At 42.7% G+C, this 23,567-nt stretch overlaps 1 protein-coding gene across 1 annotated transcript in view; it reads left to right on the top strand.

The window, feature by feature from the left end:
* Positions 1–8,025: 8,025 nt before the first annotated feature.
* Positions 8,026–23,567, top strand: part of GNAI1 (G protein subunit alpha i1) — a 71,333-nt gene continuing 55,791 nt past the window's right edge. The window contains exon 1 of the mRNA XM_050936975.1: positions 8,026–8,512. Coding sequence (XP_050792932.1) covers positions 8,395–8,512 — 118 coding nt within the window. The 5' untranslated portion in view covers positions 8,026–8,394. The remainder of the gene's footprint in view (positions 8,513–23,567) is intronic.

Genomic DNA, 23,567 nt, shown 5'->3' with positions numbered 1-23,567 from the left:
ACCTTACCTCAAGGTCCAACTGCACAACTCTTATGTTGATGAACATTTACTTACACAAGTTAAATGAAACTGCTTGCATGAATAAGTGTTAACCAACATGAGTAAGGCTTGCACAATCTGGTCTTTACTGATTAATGACTAACATAATTGAATGAAAAGGTTCAAATGGCACAGTCTACATTTAATATTAATAAACATAATATGCAAATTTCAGTGTTTTTAAATTTCAGTAGAAAACCTGACCTCTGAGTAAAGATTATAAAACTAGGCATTTTTAGTCCTGAGAAAAGAAGACTGATGGGGGACCTAGTAACAGTCTTCTAATACGTTACGGGCTGTTATAAAGAAGATGGTGATCAACTCTTCTCCATGTCCACGGAAGGCAGTACGAGAAGGAATAGACTTATCTGCAGCACAGGAGATTTAGGAATCAGGACAAACCTTCTAACTATAAGGATACTTAGGGACTGGAAAAGGTTACCAAGGGAGGTTGTGGAATCCTCATCATTGAAGATTTTTAAGAACAGGTTAAACAAGCACCTGCTAGGGATGGTCTAGGTATACTGTCTTTGTCCTGCCTCAGCATAGGGGGATTAGCCTAGATAACCTCTCAAGGTCCCTTCCAGCCCTACATTTCTATGAGTTTAGGATTAATAAACAGAATATGCAAATTTCAGTGCATCCTCCCCTGGACATTCTCCCATCCTTGTATTATCTTTGGTGAGATGGGATTCTGTGCTGCACCTCTTATAGCTGCAGCATAGAACTTGAAGACATCAGGGAGAGAGTCCAAACTACTTTTAAGATACCTTTGTGCCCTCTTACTCCTGGGCTGTGTTGGGGACTGAAATGGCCTCAGGTGTAACTTGGACAGCCTCAAGGACCTGTCTGAGTTATGGTAACCTCCCTGGGTTGCCTTATGATCTGTAATATGTCTGGAATATCTGCAACATGTTCCCAACTCATCCCTCCTACCCCAGCTATACCGAATATGCCAGGGCTTAAAAGGGAGTCTTCAAAGGGAAATTTTCGGCTGTCTTCCTCAGTGCCTATGTCACAGGAATTCTCCCTCAACAAGAACTGGCCCCTTTATACAGCTCCAGCCCTTTTACCAGGTGTAAAGAGGCCAGACCATGGTGTGAGAGGCTCACCCCTTGTGTCTTTTTGGATTTTAGGGTTTCCTTCTAATGTCTTTTGCGAGGAATATCCCATTCACTCTACATATGCCTGGAGAAACAAGGCAAAATGGTTTCTGTGGACAATCTTGAACATATCAAGTAGACTCTGCCAATCAGGAAACCTGAAAAAATGTCATTGTAATTCAGTATCTGAAAGTGCACCACAAAAAAAGTTGTACTGAAAATTTTAAGGGCTTTCAGACAGCGAAAAGGATGTTTTACTCAACTTTGGCAATATTTTTGTTGACAAGAAAAATTGTTAAATGAGTTGTCAAATTCACATCAGATGTGTGTGTCTACTAGGTATTTAAATCTAGTGATGAATGTGATGTTTACTGCAAAGGAAACTCCATTTGTCCATGCCTAAAGGAGAACTTCAAATATGACTAAAAGTGAAATAATCATGATTTGACTTAACACTTAACTAACTTTAAACTTTTTTTTAAAATGCCGAATTCTCCTAGTTGCAGCATCTCATTCCTGTTCCACTGTGATGATCCTGAATGCATAATTACGTGACATCAAGACTACCATTATAGCCCTGCAGAAGCCCAGGTTAGTATTTTTTTGATACTTACAAGTTTTTGAGAAGCATTACTTATTAAATTAATTATTTGCTATTTTGTAGGGGCTAAGAAATATCCTATACCTCTTCTTACTTGGGGCATTCAGCACACCAAATCATGATTATTTCATCATCAGTTCAGGTTGTATGGGAATGGTGGGGAATGGGGCCTTCTTCAGTATGATTTTTCATATTATATCTTAATAAAAAGCCTTTTGAAAACATATACAAGAAATCCATTTACTAGAGCAGCTATGGCCTGATGCCATAACTTTCTCTAGCAGAGTCTTCGTATCTATGACATCTCAGACCATTGCTCCCTGGAGTCGCGATAACTGAGAGCTGACCAGTGTGACTTGTGGGGAACCTGACTTTTTTTCTGAAAGGTTAATTTAAAATAAGCTAAGCACCAAATGCCCCTCTATCACTGTTATTTCAGGCATTTAAATACACTTTAACTGCAAATATTTTGCCAGAAATTATCTGTAAGGATTACTGGATTGCATAGCATGCTCACACAAAACTGATTCTCCTCTCCACTAGCGTAATTAGAACTAATTCTACTGAAGTAACAAAAGCTACACTATGTATCTGAGGGCAGAATCAAGCCCTACATTATAAGGAATTCACCCAGCTCCTCTTCTATTCAACACTATTTCTCTTGTGCAACACATTACATTTTATTTTCACTGAAATCCTCCACAGCACTTACAGTATTTACTTGCATTCATTGCATTCTTCTTATCAGTATATTCAAATTATTATACTGTCCAGTTGCCTGCTCAGATGGATAATGTTAGGTAGACTATGATACTATAAAATTTACAAACCACATGTTTGCATTAAATGTAAACAGGCAAGTTGATATAGATTTGATGAAGTCAGTAGTGGAAAAGCCATCCCTACAGAGGTGTTACATTTAACATCTGGATGCTGTTCTTCACCAATGAAATTAATGAACTGGGAAGGACTCTAAACTGGATTATTATCATCTGAGGCAACTCCTGACTATTTTAGGTTTTTATTAGCTACATTCCTGCACTAGTTATTTTACAAATGTTGGCATGAATTTTAACTTCCAATATGAGTATAATTTTCTAAGGCATGCAATTACTTATTGTATAATATTGTCTACTTAAATAGGAAAGTAAATTATTTACGAAGACCTTCAAGACCATTTACAATTTACCATCTCTTGGTGGGACTCCATCTACAAATATATTGCTAGGTGGTGTGCTGAAGGGTATATAGTGGCTTCCTGGGCCAAGATACACAAATGGGAGCTAGGTGTTGGACAAAGTGTCACAATACCTAACTTTTAGGCACCTATAAAATCACAGAAAGAGCACTGCTATCCACAAAACCTGAGTAAGGCACCCACGCTCCCTATACAATGAATGAGGAGAGAGAGGCTCCTTAGAATGTGATCCACTAAGCCAGCACACTAGGCAGGGAGCTGCCTAAGCTAGTCAATAGGTGATGCTGGTGAGAGGGGTATGATAAACACTCTCGTGGAGTTTGGTGCCTAAGTCTGGTTTGCAGGGAGGCATCTATCTCTGTGTATGATTCATGAACCAGGAAAAGATATGCATTTAGCTGCCTAAATTGTGTCTAGGGCCCAATCAGAGGCTATCTAACTTCACATGCTGCTACTACTGACTACCCGATGGAATATATTAATGTGGGTTTCCCTCAGTTTCTCCTGTTGAAGTTTTTTCCAGTTTAATTAAATAATTGAATAACTAAATATTAATTGGGTCAGAGAGAGTTAGAATGACTCTGTAGCCCAGGGGTTAGGGCACTCACCTTAGAGGTGGCAAATTGTTGTTCGAACCACTTCCCATCAGCCAGAGGGATTTGCATCAGGGGTCTCCTACTTCCCAGGTGATTAACCTAACCACTGGGCTAAAGGTTAGAAGGGATGACTCTCCCCCTCCCCTGTTTTGGGTGGAGTTAGGAGGCCTCAGTGCATGCCTATTGGAGAGGGTTCCACACACAAGTTAAGCAGATGAACACTGGTCTTCCCCTGGTTCATGAATCACTCTGGGGCCTAGGTGGGAGATAGGGGTCTAGGCATCTAGAGGGAGACAGCAGTGCACGTGTTCAGAGATAGAAACACCGACATCAAGGAATTTTTACTGCAAAGGTGCTGAGTGACTTTAAGCATCTATGGGGTTAGGCGGCAGCTGAGCAGCAATGTTATGGATTGCAGTCATGCCTAAAAATGGGACTTAGGTCCTACGTACCTTTGTACTTCCCACCCATATAAGCATACGCTGCTGAGAACTGAGGACAACCCATTCTGTCAGGCCTGGTACATCTGTTATATATAACAAATGCCACAAGTCTACCTAAAAGTGAGTTAAAGTCAATATGGAAACTGCTGATTAAAGAAAAACAAAATCCATCATTTATATGTGCTAGTTTGGAGGTCTAGAATGAGGCCCAATTATGCTTCCATTGGAGTCAATGGAAACTGAACTGGGTCCTCAGTTCTCAGGGCAGGGATTGTTTTTTTGTCAGGTGTTTGTACAGGGCATAGCAGTGTGTGGTCCTGGCCTATGATTCAGATCCCTGGGCTTTATGGTAGTTCAAATAATATATAATAATGGAGTGTTACAGCTACAAAAATGCCAGGCAATGGAGAACTGGGACAAAAAGTCTCCATCCAGTCAAACTAATTGCATACTCGTTAAGTGTAAAACTCAGTGGGGGTGGGGTGAGATGGGGGGCGGGGAGCGTTGGTTGGCTAGCTCCCAGTACCAAAAGAAAGGGGACTGAGACTAACAATCCCCAGGAACAATAGGAAGAAGCCAATGCTCCAGGTCAGTCTGATTGACAGGACAGGCAGGCTAATGAGGGAGTCAGGAGGCCAGGGGGGTCCCGTCCTCCCTGTGAGCTGGAATTGCCTGGGTCAGACACAGTGGGACCAAGCTAATGAGAGAGCATGGGTGCAAGCTCAGCTGGGGAGAAGAGCTGTGCCAGCCAGAGGGCCAGAAAAGCAGCCCAGGAAGCAGATCACAGTTGGGAGCAGAGTCACAGAAGCTGGCCAGAGAGCAGACCTGTCTTGGGAGGAGAGCTGCAGCACCAGAGCCAGAGAGGCCAGAGAAGCAGCCCAGGGAGCTGGAGGCAGAGCAGCAGCAGTATGTGTTAAGGCAGAGTGGAACTGGGGCTGGAGCAGTCCGGAGCCAAGTGCGTGAGCAGCTGGGGAGAGCGAGGGGGACCCAGGACAGCAGATCCAGTGTAGGGAGATGCCTCCAGCCAAGAGGCCATGCAGGCCAGACATGTAGGGGGATTGTAACCCCGATGGGGAAGGGGTGATGCTGGGAAGAAGGATTCTGCAACTTAGAGCTTGAGGGCTCTTATTTTTTAAAATTGATTGCTGTTTAACAAATTGCATTTGCTTTGAACTGTATGTAAGGATCAGTGGGTCAGGGAAGTGTCCAGTGCAGAGAGAGCACCCCGGACTGGGGACATCCTAGCCCTTGCCCTAAGTGACAACAACAAAGTTGGGGGAATCCTTGGCCCAGCCTTGTTTGTGTTATGAGGACTCTGCCACACAGGAGAGTGGAAGGGGAGCCTTTGAGGTCAGGCAGGCCTCTGGGTAAAGGAATTGGGAGTGAGGACTCAGATCCTTCTACTAGCCCACTTCACTGGGGTAGTGTATAAACCAGGAAAGTTCCCCATAATAGCGGGACTATTCCCCTACTTACATAAGGCTAGATAATGCAACCATTACTCATGTTGGAAACACTTCCATAGGTTTTCTCATGAAATTCAGTGAGACTATTTGGCTGAGTGGTCACCAACAAGAATTATGGGTTAAAGTCAATATAAAGTACATAGATCACAATATGACCCTATATATATATATAAAGTACATAGATCATAATATGACCCTTCTCCTAGATGTCATCTGCAGCAACAATGTCTGGATTCAAATAGCTAGGGATGTTTCTTAAAACTTACCAAACACCACTACCTCAAGCCCTCAGTCAGAATTTCTGGGATGACTACATACTTTCTTCCTCCATCCATTTTAATCTACTTTAAGGATCACTGTTGTAGTATTAGTCACCCCCTTCATTCTTGGAAATATGTAAATTATGCAGCTGCTCCCAAAAGTGTCTGGTTTGAGAAATGAGACTGACACTAGGTCTCCCACATGGCAGTGCAAAAGCCACAGTAGACCATAGTTTATTTTGATATGTAATAACACTAATAAATAGCAGAGCTAGTAAAAAGTTGTTCATTTTTTTAATGGGAAAAAGGTGGTTGGGGGAAGGTGCCAGAAGAGAACCAAAACTGAGCATGGAAAGCACATGTGGCTGGAAGAGGTGGGAGCTCACTGGGATGGGAAGAGCAGGCGAGGAAGCAGATTCTTGTGGTGAAGGAGGGAGGATGAGGAAAGATGCATCTTCCCTTTATTCTGTTAATTATACACTTGAGATTTAAGACTTCTGGCCCAGGCAGCTGTTTCCTGCTGCTGGTTAACCAAACTATTTTTCTTCAAATTTGGCTTTATTTTCTTTGCCGAGTGAGGACTTAAATCATACCAAGTTTGAAATGTTATGTTCATACAGTTTAAGATATTTTAGTGGAGAATAATTTCTTCATTGACAAATGAAATTTTTTCAACCATAGTTTGATACCAGATAAACTCAAACTTAAAAAAACAAAGACACTTCAGTTGAAGTCAGTTGTGGACATTTTCACAGAGCGGATTTTTTTAGTGTGTGAAAATCGGAAGGAATTGGAAGTTTCTCATGTTTAACTATACAATATTGCTCACTGTTCCCATGAGAGAATGTGACATCTTCTTCAGTAACAGTGGTTCTTTGAGCAGTGTTGTCCATATCGATTCTGCTTCTGGTGCGTGTACATCCTGTGTGCAGGAGCCCAGGTTCTTTTGGGCAAGCTCAGTTGGCTGGGCCCATGCTCTTGCACCCCATCTGCCCTCCCCTGCACCCAGGGGCCTAAAAGGCAGAGTGGGCCCAGTATGGCTGCAACAGGGTGAGGGCACTGTGGTGGCAAGGAAGCAGGAGGAGTGCAGTCCAGGGACCGTGAACCACAGTTACTGCTTAGGGTTGCCACCTTTCTAATAGCTACTAACCAGATCCCAAGGCCCCAACCCTGTTCTGCCTCTTTCCCCAAAGGCCCGTCCCTGTTGCTCATGACTCTTCCCCTTCCACTCTCTGAATCATCTAACTATCTCTTCACCCCTCTGCCCCCTGGGGGGGGGTCCCTCTTGCTGCTTGACAAGGAGCCTGCCTGCAGCTAGGAGGCAGCCCTGGCTGAGCAGGGGCTGGAATGGGTTAATGACCCAGCATCTCCCCCAGACGCATGGTAACCTGACTTTTGGTGTCCATTCAGTGCATGTGACCAGACACAGCCAGGTCCCCTTTTTGACCAAACTTTCCGTTCCAAAACTGGGCACCAGGCAGCCCTAAAGGCAGCTGGACCCAGAACCCCCAAAATGAACTGTCTGGGTAAAACCCAGATGGGTGGTATAGCAGCCATATGCAGGGTAGGTCAGCACTGCAGCCAGCCACTCCTCTGCCCAACTCCTGCCATGGAGACTTCTTGCATCATGGCAGTAGTTTCACCCGGCTAGCGAATTTCGGCCCTCTGATTGGCTGCCCACCCCACTTGTTCCCCCTCCCCAGGACAGAATAACCACTTAGAGCTGCTGAAGTCAAGGCTCCCCATCCCCTCCTGTTAGGAGCCCAGGCTCTTCCCACAGGAGAGAAGGGGGAGCTCCAGGCTCCTCCCTTCTCTCGGCAAGGGGCGACAGGGCCGTTCCTGGCGACTCCTCGCTCCCTTTCAAAAGAGTTTCATGACTTTTAACCGCCGGGGTTACTGGAGGGCTCTTCCACCCCTCCCCCACTGCCAGGAGTCCGGTCGGCGTTGAGAGACGCGCTCCCCCGGCCGGAATGGCCTCACTGAACGGGTGGGCGGGGCTTACTTTCTCCAGTCAACTGGGGGACTCGCCCGCTCCTGTTGGTACAGTCTTGAATGGTGACTCCTCCCTTCAGTAAGACTGGTAGCGTCCAGTACTGCAACCGTTGAAATTCAAAAACCCCTCAACGCTTCTGTTCTGTTTTCTCTGTTAACAGAATATTTTATTAAAAACTGTCGGCCCGCTGACGTCACGCAGACGCAGAGTGGAGGGGAGGCGCTTTGCCCCTTCCCCATTTCTCATCCGGGTTTCCTACCCACTTCTTTTCCATTCCCCACCATTTCCCCGCAGGCTTTTTTAAATCCGAGCTGTCGTGCGCACGCGCACTGCCTTCCCCCAGACCTAGAGCGAGAAGGACCGTACGCGAGCGAGCGGCTCGCGCTCCCCCACGCGAGGTGTTGTTTGGAGTGTGCATGTGCGCGCGCGCGTTGCTGAGGAGAGCGCGAGACAGGCGGCGCCTTGGGAGCCGGGGCTGGGCAGCATCACTGGGCTGAGGGAGCTCAGGAGGAGGAAGGCAGGAGGTCCCTGCTCTCGGGGACCGTTGGCTCCATTCACGCCCGGACAGAAACGGCTCTGAGCCTTGTCTGTGTAGCGCGTCCCCCCGCTGCGCGTGGGTGGGGTGAGCTCCGTCACCTGAGCGCCTAGACGGGGGGTTCTCTGGGGGGATCCGTAACCGCCTACCGCCCCCCAAGATGGGCTGCACGCTGAGCGCGGAGGACAAGGCGGCGGTGGAGCGGAGTAAGATGATCGACAGGAACCTGCGGGAGGATGGCGAGAAGGCGGCCAGGGAGGTCAAGCTGCTCCTTCTAGGTAAGCGACGGGGCTGCTGCCCTTCCCGGCCCGTGGGCCCAGTGCCCGGGTCCGCTGCTCTGTGCCGCAGCCCGGGTCTGTGCCTGCCGGGCCTGGGCTCCTCGGGCCAGCGACCCTGCTTCGCCTGTGCGCTGGTGGCAGCCGGTAACTCCCTCCCCAGGGCCTGGCACGGTTCTGGGTAACACTCCTGCGCGCCCGCTGCCGAGGGCGAGACGTGGCGTGTGGCGCCAGAGATGATGTTGCCCCGTAGGATGATCACTCGCGAACGGGACCGTGGATGTTCTTGTGGCCTCCATGCCGCTTATAAGTTCTCGGGGCGTGGGGATAGGGAAGGGAGCCCCCGAGCGGCGCACTTGGCCTCTGCTGGCTTAGAGGAAGAATTCATGGAAACTGTAAAGATCAGTGTTGTAGACAGTGCTCTCGGGTTGGACGATTTTTACTTTAACATTTACGCCCTGTAGACATGCCCATTCATTTCACGCCCGCCCTTTGAAACACCAAACATTGAATGGACATACGCAAAGGTACTGCTTTTACTTTCCAAATGCTCTGCTTCCACGAGGAACACTTATTTTGCCTACACTTTAAATATCTTTTTAAATGACTTTTTGTGATTGGGGTTTTTCGCGATGTGTAATTTAATGAATCGCTATGTATTTGTCTCCTGCCACAAGTGTATGAATGCAGTAGTTTGTTAGTCCTTTCCATGATTATTGAGGGTGAGGTTTTTTGACTTATTTTTAACAGACTTAGATATGTCTGGGGAATGAGGGGATGTGTAAACCAGAAAGTTTAAGAAGTTTCAGAATATCGGAAGTGAGCATTTTAAACCCATCACTAAAGTAAATGTGACATAATCCTTAGTTACCAGCAGAAGATACTTTTAAAATTAACCCACAAATGAGGGAAGTGAGATTTGCACTACACTATTATTGGTATTTTGTATTGTATATTTTAAAAGTACAAACTGAACAGGAATGTATTAATTCACATATTCAGACTCAACAAACCACATGTTTTTTCTGCCTTTTAGGAGCTGCACTAGTGGTTGATGGTAATTTCAAAAAGAAAAGTTTTGTGATTTTTCCCAGGAAATGTTGACTGCCAGAATACTACTCTGATATTTTTTTGCACAGGAAACAATTCTTCTTTTCTGTTTTTAACTTCTAAAATGGCACATTGGATATCTATTGCACAGGAAACTTAAGTTCTTTCCTGCATAGATGTAGAGGTGAAACAAGCCTTGTATGGAGAAAAACAAATTTTGTCCTACACTGCATTCATGCACTTGACATTTTTTTAATGAAGGAAACAACTGAATTTTTTTCAGTGTCAGGCCTGTTTGGTTAGTGCAGTGCTTCCTCAGCCATTGCTTGTTGCATGAAAGGTTAAAAGTACACCTCTACCTTGATACAACGCGACCCGATATAACACGAATTTAGATATAGTGCGGTAAAGCAGTGGGGGGGGGCAGGGCTGCGCACTTCAGTGGATCAGAGCAAGTTTGATATAACGCAGTTTCATCTATAACACGGTAAGATTTTTTGGCTCCTGAGGACAGTGTTTTATCGAGGTAGAGGTGTATGTGGGGTCAGTGTTAAAAGTGTAGACATACTAGTGTTTCTGTTCTTGAAGGTGATAGAACCTGATCGTTTTATTATTATGGTAGGGCTTACAAGCTCCAACTTGAAATAATTTTTTAAAGCATTTCACTATTTCCTGTGGAGTTTTTAACTTGTGCAGTTATAGTATGCACAAACATTTGCATGACATCCACAGAAGCACTTTGAACATACCCTTTAAAAAGCATGATTTTTAGATAACTGTATTTTCACTTTTGTATTTCACAAATAACTGTTTCTCCTTAATTAAAAGTTTCACAAATTCAGGGTTTATAATATAGGAAAATACATATTCTTTTGTACAGTTTTCTTGCAGTCCCAGTGTATATAGCTAATCTGCTCATACCAATACATTTTGAGAATAGCATAATCCAGGAGTTGAAAGTTTGCTTCAGTTAAAATGGGCTGTGAAAACCAGAAGGTTAATTTTTATTGGGTCTGGATCCTAAAGTTCTTATGCAGGAAGAACCCATTGAAAATAATTGGACTAAGATTTTACATAATTATGGACTTCATGAACAGGCCCATCATTCAGGGAATACCTCTTGACCTATTTGTGTGGCTCACCATCTGTCCTGCATCAAAGTTGGTTTGTTTCTCCTGGTGTTTTTTCTTGCTAGATAAGAATGGCCATACTGGGTTAGACCAAAGGTCCATCTAGCCCAGTATCCTGTCTTCTGACAGTGACCAATGATAGGTGCCCCAAAGGGAATTAACAGATCAGGTAATCATCAAGTGATCCATCTCCTGTCGCCCATACCTAGCTTCTGGCAAACAGAAGTTAGGGACAAAATTACTCTGGAGCAGTGGTTCCCAAACTTTTTGGCATCATGCCCCCTTTTTAATTGTCAAGAAACCCTCACGCCCCCTACCTCTCCTTTACCATCATCCAACCCCCCACCCCCCCGCTTCTTGTCCCCTGATCGTCCCCTCCCGGGACCCCACCCCATCCAGTCCCCCTGCTCCCTGTCTCCTGAGTGCCCTACCTCATCCACGCACCCCCACCCCCTGACAGGCCCCCTGGGACTTCCACACCTATCCAGCCCCCCTCCCCTCCACTCCCTGTCTCCTGACCATTTCCCCAGAACCTCCACCCCATCCCACCACTCCCTGTCCCCTGACTGCCCTCCGGAACCTCTTGCCCCTTATCCAAACCTCTCCGTCCCTGCCCCCTTACCAGGCTGCTCAGAGCAGCAGGACTGGCTTATTGGAAAGCCTGGGAGGTGGGCGGGCACAAGCTGTGCTGCCTGCTTGGTGGCATGGCTGCAGGGGAGGGGCCAGAGGCTAGCCTCCACGGTGGGAAGCTCAAGGACTAGGCAGCCTCGCACCCCTCTTGGAATTTCTTCACGCCCCCCAGTTTGGGAACCAATGCTCTAGAGTCTACAAAAACTATTTTTTAATTTAGTACCCTGACTTGAGTGTTTCTTGTTAGGTCTTGTGCTAACACATATTCAAATGCTAGGTGTATACATATTGAAAATGTTAGCATTTCTAGTTTTTTTCATTATATGTTTTATTAAGGGCTTGTACAATTTCTGCTCTTATACCAGTTAAACTAAAGGTGTGATGTTAAACTGATTTAGGGTAACTTTTCACGTGGACTGTCTCTCATTGGGTTTGATTTATCTTCCCAATATTAAATAACAATTGAGTTTAAATGTTGTCTAAACACAAAGTTGCACTGGTTTAGCTAAATCAGTTTAACATCACACTTTTAGTTAAGCCAGTGTAACAAAGCTAGGCCTTAGAAAGTGGTCCCCAAACTTTTTATGTTGTGCCCCACCCCTTACCTGTAATGGAATCTGTCCACACACCCCCTCCGGGGAGCTGGGAGCAAAGCTGCTGCTAGGCCAGGGATGGAGTTGAGGCTAGGAGCAGAGCAGGGACTGGGAGTAGGGCTGTGCTGTGGTTGGGGGCTGGTCTGGGAGTGGAGTGGGGTTGGGTGGTGCTCCGGGCCTTGCTGTGCCCTAAAGGAGTATGCCCCGCACTTTGGGGACCACTGCCTAAGAGACTGTAGGTTGTGGTAATTTATTCTTGATTTTTCATCTTTTTGAGTCAAAATATCCCACGTTCTTAGGGTGATCTTCCAACAGTCAGAGATCTTTAGGGTATACAGTCTCTCTGGTGTACATTTTGTAAAATTTATTACTAAATTGTAGTAAATAAAGCTGGCAAATGCCCATTGTTTTCTTGAGGAAACTTCAAAATAAAAAAAAGTACTATGAATTTTTGTTTTTCATACAGGAAGTAAAAAACATTCAGTTTCTGACAATTGAAAACTTCTAACTGTTTTTTCTTGTCTACTTTTTGGTTGAAAAAACAGACATTCATTTTGATCAAAAAACTTTTTTCAATTAAAAAAAGCCTAGTGAATCAGCTTAGGGAGCAGCTACATGGGATACTTCACAGCAGTGCAACTTGGGTCTCTAGTGTAGACATAACCCAAGTGTTTTTCCAAACTTTTTAATATTCAGAACTTTATAGGATTTTTTTTTTTAAGAAGTGTCTGACAGAAGCATATGAAGTTGTTGTTTAGCTGGGTTGGCTGTTAACTGTAGTACACTTAACTTTTTTAATCTTAATTTGAGTTACTTTATCTTACTGTTGGAGTGATAAGGTGTGTCAGATAATATCTTTTATTGAACCAACTTCTGTTGGTGAGAGACAAATTTCAAGCTTACACAGAGCTCTTCTTCAGGTCTTGGTTTAATGTTAATGTTACTTCACCCATCTTTTCTCTCTAATCTCTTGGGACCAACACAGCTGGGGCAAAACTGTATACAGTCTTAATGTTTAGCACACAGTGGTGTAACGGCTTCCAATCAGAAGAGTGTAGAGAACTTAATTAATAGCCTGGAGGCCTGATGTTGTCATCAAGAAAGTTTTCAGTATTTATTGTCAGGCTTTGTTTAGTCTAACCTTATTACAACATGACCAAAGATATCAGTTGGCCCTGTGTTGAACTGTGACCAGGAATAAGCACTTGTGGTGGCGGGGAACAGTAAATGAGATCAAGTCAGAAATGTAGGCAAGTGTTGAATAATGTAAGGTCTTGAAAACGAGGACAAGAATTTTGAATTTATTGCATAGGCAGGTCGAAAGTCAGTGAAATGACTCCAAATAAGGGTGACATGGTTGAGCTGAAAAATAATTAGAGCATGGACAAGTAATTTCACTAGTGGGACAGAGAAATTTTTTTTTCATGCTGAAACAGTCTTGTGCCTCAGGAATCTGTGTTCTTGACACAAGAAGATTTGGACTCAGCTCTTTGTCTCTGCGGTGCAAAGAGACATTTTATGTCTCTCACCCGTTGATTAGGGTTGGGATGTTGTTTGAAGTTTCCTGGGGAGGAAAAGGAAGAAGCAGCTTATTTCCATGTCTTCTCCTTCCCTAGCTTGCTATCTCTTGCCCCAAACCCAGTTGCTATGTTGCTCTGGGCATGGAAAGTGGGATGCCAGGAGGTGGTGGATTTATCTGCAAAATCTCTGGAGACGCTGCTTCCCTGAGGTTGAGTGCTGTCTAAGTGGTGGACAGAAGCATCTCAATCAGCATGGTGTCTCCCAACGCACAAAAATGATCTAAAAACCATCCTGTGATTCTGCTTCCACATCTTTACAGTCACAAAGGCTTAAGAATGAACAGAAGATGCTTCTCAGAACCATACCACAGCTTTAACTAGGGGGAAAACAGATTGCTTTTCTCCCCTAGATTCAGGGGTAACTGACAGGACATTGCAACTTCCAAATAAGTGAAATTTCTTATCTGTTGATGCTGATGTTCTACAAGTACAATCTTTTTCCTTAAAAAAATAAGAAATTGAATAAGAAAATAAGGGGTTAATGGGAAAAATGTGAGCTACTTGCCTTTCATAAAGATGATATTTTCAGGGAATTTTACTAGCAAATATTGCAATTCACTGGAATAACAGATGGATTTTTGAAGTAAAATGGTAGTGTGTAGTAATCCTGTTTTATATAATTTTTAAAGACACGTATTGTACTTGACATCAATATACCTAGCAAAGGCACCTAATTCAATATTTAGTAGGAGCTACAGTAACTAGGCAACAGAAAAACAGTGAAAAGAATCTCTGCAATCAGCTCTAAACGGGCTGCCTTTACAAAAGCATACAGTACGCAGTAATGAAGATATTACATGTTGGAACTGTTGAAATGTGCTTATAATTGGTGATTAAGAAAAGTTTGTCTATTTTTTTGTCTTTGTTTTACACCTCCATGGCGTTGTGTGATGTAACTATTGGAAATCTAATGGCTAAATGTAGACTTAAAATTGAATATTCTTAGGCCCTTGTCCTACATACACTTAGCACATGCTTAACTTTTTTCACATGAGTAACTTCATTGGAATCATTGGGGCTGCTCACATGAGTAAAGTTAAGTACTTACTTACATAAGAGCTTGCAGGAGCTTTCTGAAATGTTCACTACTTTTTCTTCCTTGTTAATAAACTGTTGGTCCTTTTAACGATGATGAGCTTTACAGACTCGTTTCAGATGAGATGCATCTCATAAATTTAACAGTTCTGAGATGTTTGTATTTGAGAATCCAGTTTTGAAACTGAAATAACTTTTCTAGGATTCCTGCATTAGGCAAAATGGAACCCATAAACCACTTTTGTTACTACTGGTTGAGCTGTACCCATGGTAAATAACTGATCTTAACTTCTCTAATGTCGACGAGGCCTTTGTTGTAACAGTCTTCCTATCACTATATCTTGCAATACTTCCACCAGAAGTGGTCTGAGTCATAGGATAGAGGAGTTTTATGTAGAAATGTTTTTCTGTCTTATAGAACAGGAAGTAAAATAGGTATTAACACATGGATTGAAACATTTCTGATCTCCGGTCAAAAAGCAGGACTTGTGTTGAGGAAGTGAGCCATTCTGAAAGCATTTGAATGATCCACGTGTTGTGTGTCCCCCTCCCCAGGATTTCTACATCTCAATCTGCATCCACATTAGGAAAATTGGAACCCAGAAACATCTAGCATTAGAAAGCTGAGAAACTGGTCTTCTGAATCTTGCTGATCATGCAAGTGACTGTCTTAAATTTCCCCAAATGTCAGTTATGACAAGACGTTAGCAGCAAATAGTTTGTGAACTGCTGGAGATGAATGCTTCATTCTGGTTTTCAATTTCTAGTTATGTTATTGTTTATGTTCACATAGAGTCCTATTGTGAATTTCTACATAAACATGCAATAAAGAGAGTATCTTTCTTAGTTTACAGTCTAGATAGCTCTACTACTTTTTAAGATAGCAGCTATTAAAATTATATATGAATTTCTGTGACTGATAGCAAGATAGTAACTGAATGATATACGAAGTTTTAAGGTCTGAACTTAGGATCTGCTAGTACTAGAAAAGTCTGACAGTAGTGAGAAGCTGGATATAAACAAGTCAGTAAGATTAGACATTTGTAGTTTAATGGTTAATGAGACGTCTGATGCTGATAGTCACTGATGAATTCACCATTGCTTTCTTGCAACTAGTGATGGACTGAATATAAAGTCCCAAAGCTTGGACCAGTGTCCTCTTTATTCCCTGACATTATATATTTGTCTTGGAAGTGGATTTCTCAGCTATATGGTGGTTCACTTACTGATCCCTGACAAATCCAGTAAACTCATAGCAAAATCATTATTTGCTACTAAAGCTCTTAATGTCATTGCCTGGGATTCCCAACTAATATGATTTAACACCTCAGACCTTGTTAGTAGCGGTTGGCATTTGGCCTCTGCCCTGGATTCTGCAATAGTTGAATTTTGTCTTTCTGTGCTGTTTAGTGGCTTTTTTGCTTTTGTGGGTGTGTCAGACTAGATTTAGCCTTAATAATATCCTCAGAAAACCTGCAAGTCACTTCTATTAAGGTATCTACCTTTATAGATTTAAACCAAAATTTTCACACTTGTGGGTGCCTGCTGCTTTTTGCACACTACAAACATAAATTTTAATGTGTTGAAGCCTTAATGAAGCCAACTGGTTAGCCATAGTGAAGGGCGGGTAGGGATATGGCCCTGTTTTTATAGGAGAATCACTCCTCTGCTGAAGCAGGGGAAGACTGATAGAACAAATTATTTGAAACTGTTGGAGGACATGAACCTGTGCTCCAGTAATTTGAATCTTTGCTGTATCTTAAAGCTCTGTCAAGCAATTCAATATTTTATATTTAACCTGTTTAAAAATAAATTGGGAAAATAATTACGATCAATGTTTTTTTGTGATGTGTGTATAATTTATCACAAACATTCTTTTAGGTAATATATATATGAAACATACATTTACATGTGAAAACACATTTTGCATATATAACTTAGAACTTGAGTTTTGAAAATGGAGCCCTATATCAGAGTTCCTTAATGGTTTGCTTTGGAACATTGGTTCGAATTTTAGGCCCGTACCTAGGCTCTTCATTCAGGAAGGTTAAAGATTAAAGGTTTGGCTACATTAGGGATTTTTGTACTGCTGGTACTATGCCAGTGCAACACATTCAGTGTTGATGCACTGCTCTGATGTAAAGCGGCGCACTAGAGCAAGCTCGGCTTTCTTCTTCCAGGGCCTCAGTGTAGTCCCACTTGTAGGATGTGGCTCCCTAGATACCAGGCTATGGAACTGCCTTGAAAAGCCATGTCAGTTGAAGGGCTCTTGAGGGATCTTTTGTGAGGGTGATGTTATTGCTATTCTATCTAAGGGAGTACACCACAATCACCTTAGTGTTCCTTCTCCCTGACTGCCAAATTGTGGTGATATGTAGAACTTTAAAGTAGAGGTGAAGGTGGGCCAATATGGTGAATACATACAGCCCTTCTTTGAGCAACTATTAATAAGTGACTTTTCTTCTTTGAGGGCCTATAAGCGGTACTCCACCAAGATGATGGTGGACAAGGAGTTTTTAGCTAAATACGGACAATAGCACCGCTCTGCTAAACTGGTCATTGTAGTGCCATGCTAAATCCAAGGAGTAGCAAGCATCTGGTGAAACAGTGAACTGAACTCCAAGTTTCTGCTTTGCTTATCTCCTCCAGAGGAACCTGCCTTAGAGATGCCACTGATAATGTGGGAGCTCTCGGTGAGGTTTAAATCATGGTTTACTGGTTTTAAAAATAAAATATACCGGTAATGTTCTATACCAGTGGTCCCCAGCCTTTTTTGTCTGGCAGGTGCCAAACGACGAGCCATGGAGGACCGTGGCGGCGGACGAGCATCTGCCGAAATTCTGCCAAGCAACGTCAATAGGCATCGCTGCCGAAATGCTGCCGACAAGTAGCGTCATCCAGAGGTGTCGCCGCCAAAATACCACCAAAAATCGTTGGCATTTCAGTGGCAGTGCCTCTGGATGACGCAGCTTGTCGGTGGCATTTCGGCGGATGCTCATCTGGCCAGTACATGGGCACACTTAGACACCATGGCCCCTGAGGGCACCATGTTGGGGACCCCTGTTCTATATATCTAATCCAGTAAGAACTTCTTTCATAATGGATTATCCCTGACATCTCTCCCCATATGCTATAAACAATCTATTTGATTTTCTACAGATTTTTTTTCCCCAGGTAAAAACAGAGAACCTCTTTACATCTAGGAAACGAAGATGAGATTCCTGAGTGGGAATGGAATCTGGGTAAGAACATAGGGAGGGAAATATATTGAGAGAAGTGGAAATCTGAATCCATTTGAGGTGTGAAGCTTGGATGGGGTCTCCTAGGAACCACAGTGTAAAGTGGAATGGGCTACAAAGTACTAACTCACTCACACTCCTAGAAAATGTAATTGGTATGAGCATGCTATTTTGATGGTAGAGAGGTTTGTTCCAGGGGCTTATAATGAGAGATTCATCAGTTTTGATAGGACAGTATTTAGGCTCCATGAAACCATAGGCTCCCTAATGGTTTCCCTAATGTGCCATTAAGGAATATGAAGATTGGTTTGTCCTTAACATAATCATCATGAGCAGATATTGCTGCTATATAGACCTTTAGGAAGGTTATGCCTTCAGACTTCAGTTGTAGAAAGTACTCTAGGACTGCAGAGACCCCAGCTCGAGATGGAGCAAGTCCTTTACCAGTGGCACAGATGGTAAACCGTTTCCTTTTTGAGGGGTGGAGGGGACAGACAACATTTTAGGGTGGAATGCTTCCTGGATTGTAAGATGTTGGCTTGAGAGGTTTCTGCCTCTGAGAGCAGACATGGTCAACATTAGTCAGCATATTATCCTCAACACTGCAGACTGGAGTGTGTCTAGGCTGGGATGCAGAATCCGCCTTTTCTGTTGAGACAGGAGATCTGGGAACAAAAGCAGTGGATATGGTGGCTCTCTGGCCACCTGCAGGACATCTGGATACCAGTGCAGATGAGGCCACAGTGAGGCTGTTAATTGGAGTTTGTTCTGTCCACCCTGACATTCTTATGACTCTGACCATACATTTATACTGGAATAGAAGACCTATGACATGGCTGTGGTTTGCCTGGGTCAGCTGACCCACTCTCGTGGGGTCCCAGAGCTTGGGCTCCAGTTCAAGCCCAAACATCTGCACAGCAATTTTTAGTCCCACAGCCCAAACCCCAGGAAGCCAGAATCATCTGACCCAGGCCAATCACGGGTATTTAATTGCTGTGTAGACATACGTTGAGTGTCAGGGGAATGGAAGGGACGTCATATAAGAGATGATGACTCCAGTCCAGCAGAAAGTTCATCTGAAAGAGGTTTCGTTTCTATACACCTTTATGCAATACACTTGACATTTGGTGTTTTTGCTCAATCACAGACTTGTTACCAAGTGGCTCTCTCTGCAAAATAGTACACCTCTACCTCGATATAAAGCTGTCCTTGAGAGCCAAAAAATCTTATCGCATTATAGATGAAACTGTATTATATTGAACTTGCTTTGATCCACCATGGTGCGCAGCCTCGCCCTCCCGGAGCAGTGCTTTACCACGTTATATCCAAATTCGTGTTATATCGGGTGGCGTTATATCGAGGTAGCGGTGTACTGGTTCATGGACCACTGATGCTGATCCTGAGACCTCCTGCTTAGCGAGTCTTAATATTCTCTTCTCCAGAGATGGGAAGTGAAGAGCTATGGAGTGAATTTGTTCTGGATGTATCACAGCAGAAATCTAGGCGCTCCTTGTATTCAGCAGAGGTCAGCTATTGAACAGTGAGGTTCTGGAGCAGAGGTAGACTTGCAGTTACATAGAACATTATACTTTCTGACAGCCAATAACTGGACTGGTGGTCAGTAGGAAATACTGATGATATGAATATTCCTTGTTTAAAATAAAAAATTACTTCTGGCTTGGAGTTTGGTTTGTCATATGGCTAGCTTTAGATGTGTATTCCTGTCCTTATCTGCCCTTCTATTTCCTTTAATTTCTTAAAGCCACTTGCATGTTTGTAATCTGCTTCGGCAGGACTGCTTATATGAGCCAAGTTGCTAACATGTGAAACTGAGCAAGATCAAAGCATAGAACACTATGTTCTTTAGGGCCAGAGTGTTTTTTTTTAATATGTATTTGCACAGCACCCAACATAATGGTCTGGTGAGTGCTATTATAATGTTAATATTTCATATATAAACAATTACTATGTTCAGAGATTTTATTTGATGTAGGTGCCAAGGGAGAAGTGAGGTGATCTTTGCAATTGCAAATGGGAGGGAAAGTGGCGGACTAGTCAGTCTCTGTTAAGATATGGTGAACATATTGGAAAAAACTTGAAACCCTGGAAAACACTTCTCCCCAGCGCATGGTCTGTTTGTTTGGGCTGTGTTTTGGGTCCAGGATTTGGCCTTTGGGTAATTTGCTACATTCTGCTTTTAGAGTGTCAGTAGATGTAGGAAGACAAAATGCATCATTTTATATTTGGAATTTTCTTTTGAAACTGATGGGTAAGCACTTTATTTGACAGTGATGTGTGGATGTGTTTAAGTCTTAATATGGAAAGAATTGGGGATGATCTGAAGATATCCTGTTAAATTTAACTTAAATTTCAGGTCAGGAATCCAGAGGTAAATACGGGTTTAAAGGTTTGTCTTTTAAAGTTTGATAAAAGTGGAAATTATAGAGGGTGAATGCTATTCATAGGGTTATTTTTAAATTCCAATTTTCTTGTGAAACATTGGACTACTTATAACATACTCTTGTAGAAATGATGGTCTAAATGAAAAAATCCTGAATTACCTTCTCTTACTTTTTCTTGCTTGCTTCAGGCCTGATGAATCTAGGTATAATAATAATCTAGGTATTCAAGTTCAATTTGACTACTTTAAACAAACCAAAACAAACTAACAGAGGCCTGTGTGTGGTAAATCATTATGTTCTATATCAGGGGTCAGTAACCTTTCAGAAGTGGTATACCGAGTTTTCATTTACTGGCACACGAAACCTTAAATTCGAGTGAATAATATATTTTAATGTTTTTAGAAGGTCTCTTTCTGTAAGTCTATAATATATAACTAAAGTATTGTTGTATGTAAAGTAAATAAGGTTTTTAAAATTTTTAAGATGCTTCATTTAAAATTAAATTAAAATGCAGAGCCCCCTGGACTGGTGGTCAGGACCTGGGCAGTTGAGTGCCACTGAAAATCAGCTTGCGTGCCGCCTTCGGCACCTGTGCCATAGGTTGCCTACTCCTGTTGTTTATACTTAAATGAGTTGTTGCATACTTGCCCTAGATGATAGGGGTATAAATAAAATACAAGTAACCTTAAGTAGTACATATTCTTTGTAATCAGCTGAATGAGTTATTGTTGTGAGAGACTGACTCTAAGGATTTGTCTTGAGCAACAAAGACCTATCAAGGAAGAAATAAAGCAGCATTAATTCCTTAGTTTTCCAGAGTGCTTACCAAAAGTGAGAGTGCATTGAAAGTTTGGCATACACATGATTTCTGTTTCTATGTAATATCTGAACACTGGCTGATTTCTAGATCTTGAATTATCTCAAATCTGTCCAACAAATCAGTGTCATTGTCACTTCAAATTCTGTCATGTATTCTTGTGGCTTCTAACAGTGATGTTCTGATATTTATTTCATGCTTCATTACTTCCTGGGTGAGTTACTGTATTATTTTATTTTCTGTAGTCTGTAGGTACTATGTAGACAACTTTTTTCTTAAGTCCTTCAAGCTTCTCTCAAATGATTGCATTTCAAGTAATTTGCAAATTCCAAAATCAAAAAAAGGTAAGAGCAGTTCAAGAGAAGACGTAACATTAAGAACATCAATGTGTTAAACAGGGTGGATTTGATTTAAATCACTAGTCGGGAAGACTCTATAAATCATGGATTTCTATATAAAAGTACATTCTTGTTGGTTGTTATAACCTTAATACATATTCTTCACACCTCAGAGGTATATGTAGGTTTCATTTTTAGAAGGCACACGCTATACGTTTTTAAAGTGATTTATTTTGAAAACTTTTCAGATTCGTTTTACAGCTATATCAGAAAATGAATGATTGTTTGGTGATGTTCTCCTGTTAATACAAAATGGCAAGAAAATCCTCCAAATATTAATTATTAACCTATTGAATTGGAGATAGTTCACCTCCCAATGACTTCATAAATATCTGCACTTCAATTACCTTTGGTAAATGAAATAACCAAACAGATATTTAAATTGTTTTATTTAACTAAAACAATGACATTATGTATTCTGGATTTTTTTCTTCAACAGCAAACATCATATTTTAACAAAACAAGCATATTTTTTTTTTAATTTAAACATTCTAGTTTTTTAAAATCAACTCATAGACTCATAGGTCAGAAGGGACCAATCTGATCATCTAGTCTGACCTCCTGCACAAGGCAGGCCACAGAACCCCACCCATCCAATTTTATAACAACCCCTATCCCAGGACCGAGTTATTGAAATCCTCAAAAATGGTTTGAAGACCTCAAGCTGCAGGGAAACCACCAGCAAGCGACCCGTGCCCCACGCTGCAGGGGAAGGCGAAAAACCTCCAGGGCACCTGCCAATCCGCCCTGGAGGAAAATTCCTTCCCGACCCCAAATATGGCGATCAGCTAAACCCTGAGCATGTGGGCAAGAGTCACCAGCCAGCACCCAAGAAGGAATTCTCCGCAGCAACTCAGTACCCATCGCATCCAACATCTCCCCGCAGACCATTGAGCAGTCCTGTGTGGTGGTAATTCAAGATCAATTGCCCAAATTAACGATCCTATCATAACATCCCCTCCATATACTTATCAAGCTTTGTCTTAAAGCCAGGAAAGTCTTTTGCCCCCACTACTTCCCTCGGAAGGCTATTCCAGAACTTCACTCCCCTAATGGTCAGAAACCTTCGTCTAATTTCAAGTCTAAACTTCCTAATATCCAGTTTATACCCATTCGTCCTCGTGCCTACATTAGTACTAAACTTAAATAATTCCTCTCCCTCCCTAACGTTAACCCCCTTGATATATTTATATAGGGCGAGCATATCCCCCCTCAGCCTTCTTTTGGCCAGGCTAAACAAGCCAAGCTCTTTGAGTCTCCTTTCATAAGGCAGTTTTTTCCATTCCTCGGATCATCCTCGTAGCCCGTCTCTGAACCTGTTCCAGTTTGAATTCATCCTTCTTGAACATGGGACACCAGAACTGCACACAGTATTCCAGATGGGGTCTCACCAACGCCGTATACAACGGTACTAACACATCCTTATCCTTGCAGGAAATACCCCGCCTGATGCATCCCAAAATCGCATTTGCTTTTTTAACCGCCGTATCACATTGGCGACTCATAGTCATCCTGCTATCAACCAGTACCCCAAGGTCCTTCTCTTCCTCCGTCGCTTCCAACTGATGCGCCCCCAACGTATATCCAAAATTCTTATTATTAATTCCTAAATGCATGACCTTGCACTTTTCACTATTGTATTTCATCCTATTTCTATTACTCCAGTTTACAAGGTGGTTCAGATCTTCCTGAATAGTATCCCTGTCCTTCTCCGTGTTAGCAATACCTCCCAGCTTCGTGTCATCCGCAAACTTTATTAGCACATTCCCGCTCTTTGTGCCAAGGTCAGTAATAAAAAGGTTAAATAAGATCGGTCCCAAAACCGATCCTTGAGGGACTCCACTGGTGACCTCCTTCAGTCTGACAGTTCACCTTTCATTACGACCCTCTGGAGTCTCCCCTTTAACCAGTTCCTTATCCACCTTACAACTTTCATATTCACTCCCAGCTTTTCCAATTTAACTAACAGCTCCTTGTGCGGAACCGTGTTGAACGCCTTACTGAAATCTAGGTAAATTATATCTACCGCATTTCCTTTATCTAAGTAATCCGTCACCTTCTCAAAGAAGGAGATCAGATTGGTTTGGCACGAGCTACCTTTAGTAAATCCGTGTTGCAATTCGTCACAATTACCATTGACCTCTATGTCCTTAACTACTTTCTCCCTTAAAATTTTTTCCAAGA

This window comes from Gopherus flavomarginatus, chromosome 1 (genome assembly GCF_025201925.1).
Source record: "Gopherus flavomarginatus isolate rGopFla2 chromosome 1, rGopFla2.mat.asm, whole genome shotgun sequence".
Taxonomy (NCBI): Eukaryota; Metazoa; Chordata; order Testudines; family Testudinidae; genus Gopherus; species Gopherus flavomarginatus.
The sequence above is the reverse complement of the archived record's forward strand: the minus strand, read 5'-3'. Positions and strand labels throughout refer to the sequence as shown.